The sequence below is a fragment of the Lolium rigidum genome, chromosome 7 (genome assembly GCF_022539505.1).
Source record: "Lolium rigidum isolate FL_2022 chromosome 7, APGP_CSIRO_Lrig_0.1, whole genome shotgun sequence".
NCBI lineage: Eukaryota > Viridiplantae > Streptophyta > Magnoliopsida > Poales > Poaceae > Lolium > Lolium rigidum.
The window spans coordinates 69,557,153-69,563,922 of NC_061514.1; the positions used below are offsets into that span (position 1 = coordinate 69,557,153).

General features: G+C 46.7%; 1 protein-coding gene across 1 annotated transcript; it reads right to left on the reverse strand.

The window, feature by feature from the left end:
• Positions 1-6,368: 6,368 nt before the first annotated feature.
• Positions 6,369-6,770, reverse strand: LOC124677594 (14 kDa proline-rich protein DC2.15-like). The gene has a single exon (XM_047213570.1). The coding sequence runs from the start codon at positions 6,768-6,770 to the stop codon at positions 6,369-6,371; it is 402 nt and encodes a 133-aa protein (XP_047069526.1).

Sequence of the window (6,770 nt, forward strand, 5' to 3'; positions counted from 1 at the left end):
GTAGATACGTTTTGGACGTATCAACCATTATACCTCTTTGGCTAATACCTGGGAATCATCTTGTAGACATGTATTAGTCCAAATACTCTAGCACGGTGTCATAGTTACCAAAATAATGGATAAGGGTAAAATACCCTTACACTAGGACTAGCATCCAGTTGTCCACGTGATTTTACAAAAAATACCCTAAAAACCAAAAGAAAGCAATCAAGTCAATGGCACTGACGAGATATAGGAGAGGAGAAAGTCACCGGAGCAGAGCTTCGGTGCTGGCGGACCAGAGCGTCGGAGGTGGGCACCGGAGCAGATCATCGAGGTGGTCGCCTTCGCCAGGGAGGAGGTCGTCGCCATTGTGAGGTATTCGCCGTTGCCGGATAGGAGGTAGTTGCCGGTTCAGAGATGAGTTGGCCACCGTTGCGGAAGAGGAGGTGGTCGCCGTTGACGAAGACGACATGTACTTGTCGCCGGAGAGGAGGTGTTCGCCGTAGGTGGTGGTCATGTTTGGGAAGAAGGTGGAGAAGTGAAAGATGAGGAGGAAAGAAGGTGGAGAAGGGGAAGAAGAGGAGGGGTGAAGGTGGAGAAGTGGAAGAGGAGGAGGGAGAAGGTGAAGAAGGGGTAGAAGAGGAGGAGGGGAAAGTGGGAAAGTGATTTTTTTTGATATTTTTCAGATTTTTGCGCCCAAATCTAAAACTTAGAAAAACTCACTTTTCATTTCGAATTTTTTGGATTCTACAAAATCGCTAAACGGTCGTAGATACATTTTATTATAATTTTTTCATCGGAGGTCGCATGCAACCAAAAAAGGCGTTTTACCGAAACATGACGCCATTTTTCATAATATATTAAAATTCATGTTTGTTAATTTTCCTTAAAACTTGATGACATAACACATGGCCATCCCGTCAGCCCAATATATTAGAAGCGGGCCGGCAATGGCACACGAGGACAGTATGGAAATAGCAGTCACGTGCATTTTCCATACTAGTGTGAACGAGGTTGAAAGTTGTCGGCTTGAGCCACCACCGCCGAGAAGCGAGGAACACCAATAAAGGAGAGGGTTGTCGGCCAGCACCAGCGTCACCACGACCACATGAGATCGTCATTCTACCACCACAACCCGATGCATTGGACTGTGGAGGTCCAGCCCGCCTTCGCCTGGACAGTCACAGCACCACCACGCGGTTCTAGGAGGTTGTAGCTACCAAGCGTCGCCACGCCCTACTGCCAAGGACTCGGCCAAACAGGCCCACCCAGGCCCGGAGTGCCCACGAGTGAGCCCGGCGTCGCTGTCCAAAGTAGCAACGCCACCACCCCAGATCGGGGGTCGAGTATCAACACCCAGATTTTTAAGTCCGGATGCCTATTATGTCATACATCACAATCCCAGGAATATTGTTGTTGCGAGGCATAATAGTTAAGTATCACAGTCATCATTCATTACAACCCATAAAGTCTTACAAATTGGAATCACATGATCCATATTACACAAATAGTTGATCTAGAGATCAACGAACTGATCAACGAACAAACATAAGTTCATAGCGGAAGCGTAGAAATAAAGGACTCTATAGTCCACAGGCCAACGCTTGACGTTAGCAGACTCCTAGTTGTTGTAGACTTCCTGCTGACCGTCTTCCTCGTACTGCTGCTCCTCTTCATAGTCTGGCCATTTGAATAGCCAGGGACACAGCCGTGAGTACTTTACGTACTCGCAAACTAATACTAGTGTAAGTGCTAACAATTCTAGTAAGGGGGTGCTAAGCTCTAGTTTCTTTGCATAAAGCCAATTTTAGTTTGCAAATAGTTGCTAAAGACTTATTCATGTGCTAACTAACTCAAGTGGGAACATTAGTGTCATTCCCACAACTCTGTTGTGTTTCAAAATAACCAAGTCACCATTCACCATTCATTGCGTCAACATGTTCAAAATCTAACACTGAAAACTGTATGGCCTTTCCAACCGTCCGTAACCGTGGACACGGCTATTCGAATAGATTTACACTCTGCAGAGGTTGCACACTTGTGCCACAACATTTGATTTCATCAGTCGGGATTACCCCGAATCATCGTAACACAGTACGCGGATCATCAACCATAACCGTTCATTTACTAACCCTAGTATGAGCACCTCTCCCCATGAGCTTGGCCTCCCAGTGAAGACCAGCTTGTCAACACAGGGAACTGCACAGGGCTTGGCCGTACCATTCACTTCAATTCACATCATTTCTCAACAACGGAGGCAGCCTCGGCATAACCCCTATGAGTGTGTTTAGAGGGAACTCATACTAAGATACATAAACTTCTAGTTAAGCCCTTACCCGTAATCAGGTATTGTGGGGGTACTCGATAATTGGAAAGGTATCGCATCCAAACCAATACTAGTTTTTAATCAAAAATCACTATCTTCTCTTGGTCATATTCACCTTCAAAATTCATTTCATAGTTTTCATCATCATCATTTTACCACCCATGTTCCCATCTAGAGTAGTCATTTTTAATTTAGCACTAGCATCTAGGTATGAGGGGTGCTAAGTACTTTTCTTTGCTTCTAGGCTAACTTTGATACTCTTGTACTAATCTAACATTAACCCCCTTTGAGTCATGAATCAAAAAGTACTTTGATAAAACAACGGTAAGTAAAGCTTGGAAATAAAACTGGGAAGTAGGCACATAAACATAAAGTAAATGGGTAATGCTTTGCTCATGATGAGCTTGCACTTTGCAAGAGTATTATCTTGCCTTGGTTGGGGAATTGGTCAAAGTGGTCTTCTTCTCCTTGACAGTAGACCTCCTCCTCCTCTTGATACTCCTCGGTACTAGCGTCTAAAATACAAATACGGGGTACACAATCATCACACCAAACTTATTTACTAAACTTAGCACACACATGATTTACACCACTTAAACCAGTATCCCATATTACTATTAAGTTGGTGGATGTGTTTTTCTTATTTAAGAAAAATAATTTCCTCTTATATTAACTTAGATGTTATTTTTATTTATTTAGAGAAATAATTTCCTCTCATTATTCTATTAAGATTTAATTTCTCTCATGAATAATATATGACCTAGGTTGACCAAAGTCAACCTCTTCATACTTATCCTTTAAGAAAATGATTTAAATGAGGTGTAGCACCTCATACAATTTAATCTTAGCATGGTAAATATTTTAATATCATCAACAAACCATATGAGACCTACATGACCAGAGTCTCTACCTCATCTTGGGTTGTTCATGACAATATTTAAATGGGAGAAATAGTCCCATATGATTTATTAATATTTTTGGGACCATAAATTTGACTAAAATCAGCCATATAGTCCTTTAATTAAACTAGGCCATGATCATTCAAAGGAAGCATGGCATATTTTTGCAAAAACAATTAGTACAAGTGCAATGTGATCTATAGGAGTTGGAATTAACTTAAAAGCATTTTTGGTTGATTTTTAATAATTATTCTAAGGCAGAAAAGTCTCTGTTTTGTTTATTTTCTCACTTTAATTCTATAATAGATCTAGGGTTCAAACCAGTGGCATTGTGTAGATAATGTCATAAGGTTTCTAAATATATAAAATTTGTAAAATTTGGTTTGGTGGATTTTATCCTATTTAATTTTGAATACAGCCTCTGAGAGTATTTAAATAAATTCGAAAATTCAGTTTGAATCTGATGGGCTTAGGCGGGAAGGGTGGTTGGGCTGCACAGGGAAAGAAGTGGGCCGGCCCAGTACCGCGTCCAGCGCAGCGGGCCAGCTGACAAGGTGGGGGCCACCTGTCTGTGGGTTGGAGCGAGCGAAGCGGTACGCGCCTGTCTGTGCCGTAGGATTAGGCGAGGATCGGACGGACCAGAGGGGTCGTCGTCTCCGGCGAGATAGTCACTTACGGGCGGCGGCAGTAGGGGGTCGGCGAGCTCGTCGGAGCTCCGGCGGTCGTCGGAGATGTGCGCAGGGACGTTGTCGACGACGAGGATCTCCCTGGTAGCAGCGGCTCGTCCTGGGGTGGCCTCCTGCTCCGGCGTGCTCCGTGTACTGGCGGCGGCGGCGAGATTGCGATTGGGGCGATGGAGGGGCTAATCGATGCAATTTGAGTGGCGAGGAGTGCGGTGGTGAGGAGGGGAAGGAGTTGGCGTGCTCAGATCAGCGGGAGGAGCTCTCCTTTTATAGGAGCGGAAGGTGACCGTGGGGCGGAGCGGCAGTCGTCGTCGTCGTCGCCGTTCCAACGTTGCGAAGGGGCAAGGGATGGGCGCTACGGGTTGCTGGTGTCCTGGTGATGACGACGAGCGTGGTCGTGGCGCGGCAGAGGCTCTGTGGCGATGGCGCTTTTGATGGGAGTGCTCGGGCCATGGCGGACGGTCGTGGATGCGCTCGTCACCTGCGGCGTTCCCGCGGGCAGGTGGCCGTGTCCAGGAGCGTCAGGGTGGTGTCGCGCGTCGGCTGGCGCTGAGAGCGAAGGCGGAGGTGACGCGAGGCGGTGGGCGTCGTCACGCTCTGGCGCGTCCAGGGCTGGCACCATGCGCGCTCTGGCGCGTGCATGGGCATGCCTGGGCGTGTCTGGGCACGTCGATGCCCGCGTGTGCATGCGTCGTGGTGAGCAAGGGAAGGCACGGGCTGGCTCATGAGAGTACAGAGAACGTCCAGGACATGGTGGAGCAAGTTGGAGGTGAGAGGTGAGGGAGGTGGCACGATGGTGGCATGCCATGCCACGGCATGGCATGGTTTTGATGATTTGATCAACAAGGGTCAGTGCAAGTGGTGCTACTGGTGCGGTGAAGTGAGAGGAGGTGCCAGGGGTGCAGTGGGGGCTCAGGTTGGACCAAGTCCAAAGTAAAAATTCAGTATGGGCTCAAGGTTTAACCTTGCCTGCAAGGTGTTTGTGGTAATGCCCGAAAGAAAAATAATTTCGAATTTTGCAAATCTTTTTGGTGAGTTGTAATCATATATTAAATGTAGTCTATTGGTGGTGGTGGGGATCAAAATGGAATTGAATTGCAAAAATTCATTTTGCATATGATCTTCACTTTAATAAAAAGTCCCCACTTTGCTTGCTTGCCATTTGAAAAAGAGATTGAATTTGGGGGTGTGGTTTTGGGCAAAAGTGTTCACCATGTTGTGGTCTTGGATGAGGTGTAAAGAAATGGTCCAGGGTAGAAGTGAAAACTCAAAAGCCAGGGGCTCAAAGTGAGCATCAGACTAAAAGTGTCCCATATGACCATAATCACATGTGAGCTCATATTTGTTTCAAATTTGATTTGAATGATGTTTGATTGTTTCCAAAGTTGTTAATATGTGTTTAGTATCCATTTACACTCAATGGTGCAAACCAAAAAGGTCTAGATCAAAGATTTGTAAAAATGGCCTAAGCCTTATGTGTGTGTGGGATGGGTTTTTATAATTTCTTTTCTATTTTATTTTTAGTTGACCTTGGATGATCAAGTGACTATTAATAGGGTTTTAGGGTGAGAGAGAACACATAAGCAAGCATCATGGCAATTGCACACTCAAAATAAATAACCAGGTGATCTACATACATGGTCCTATATGATATGAAAAAGTTTTTGTTGGCTCTGATTTTTGGATTCTTGAATTCCTCTCTTGTTCCTTTTATTGAAACTTGGGATGTTACATCGAGCCCCTCACCTCCATCGCCGTCGAGCAGCCAGCCACCGGGATCCCTCCACTCCGGGTGCCAGAATCCAAACGAGGAAGCGTGCCTCCACCCCTCCGCCTGGGTTGGGGGGGGGGGGGGAGACGCCCAACTGCCGCTGTCCCTAACCAGGTTTTGTCGGGGAATCCCTAGGGTTTCAGACGGTCGGGGGAGGGTCGCGAGGTTATAATGGCTAGCACTGAATTGTATGAAGTGCACAACAATAACGGGCACTGTAATTGCCAAATGTTGAGTATGAATACATATTTACTGCACGTCTTAAAGTGCGAGGCTTATGAAAAAAGTAAATTTTAATTTCGAGTGCTCACATACTTTCACTGGACATTCGTCCACCATTAATCAACATGCATATTTGGCAAATCGCCGAACCATGCATCCACACGAAGTAGTAAGAACAAACTTTTTCATCAAACATGCAGATCATACGTACAAATAAACACAATCCATCATCGAGAAAATAAGAATTCAGAATAATTAACATGAAAGAGGATCGAACGGACCGGCTGCATACGATACTCTGTGTATGCTTGCATATATATGCAGATCACATGTAGCTAGCACCTCAAGTATCAAACAAACAAGCAAACAAGCAAATGTGCAAACAGTTAAGCAAGTAGAATAATTTCCTCTCCGAGAAGCAACGTCTCAAGACATGCATATCTTGCTCGGCAGCACCTGAGTCGATGAACCGAGAGACTGATCGCTTAGCACTTGAATCCGGTGGGGACGCTCCTGCCGCAGTGGTTGAGGACGAGGCTGAGATCGATAGGGAGGTTAAGCTTGATGCCAAGGATGTTGGCCTTGAGCACCGTGCAAAGGCACACAGCGGCCTCGAGGTCGACGAGCCCTTCCAGCAGCGGGCAGCACGGCAACGTGGGGGGCACGCCCACCTTGGCCTTGATCAGTCCCAGCACATTGGCGCACACGCCCAGCTTCAGCGTGTCGCGCGGGCACCTGCCGAACGAGGCTGGGGTTGGGGTCGGCGTCGAAGGCGTCGACGGGGTTGGTGTGGCAGGAGTCGGGCAGTTCCCCCCGCAAGCGCTGGCCATGGAGAACACGACCAGGTTCACAGCGAGGAACAGCGCGATCGATGCCTTGCCTGCCAT

Excerpts from the sequence above, each read along its gene's own strand:
- LOC124677594 (XM_047213570.1), bottom strand. The coding sequence starts at position 6,770 with ATGGCAGGCAAGGCATCGATCGCGCTGTTCCTCGCTGTGAACCTGGTC.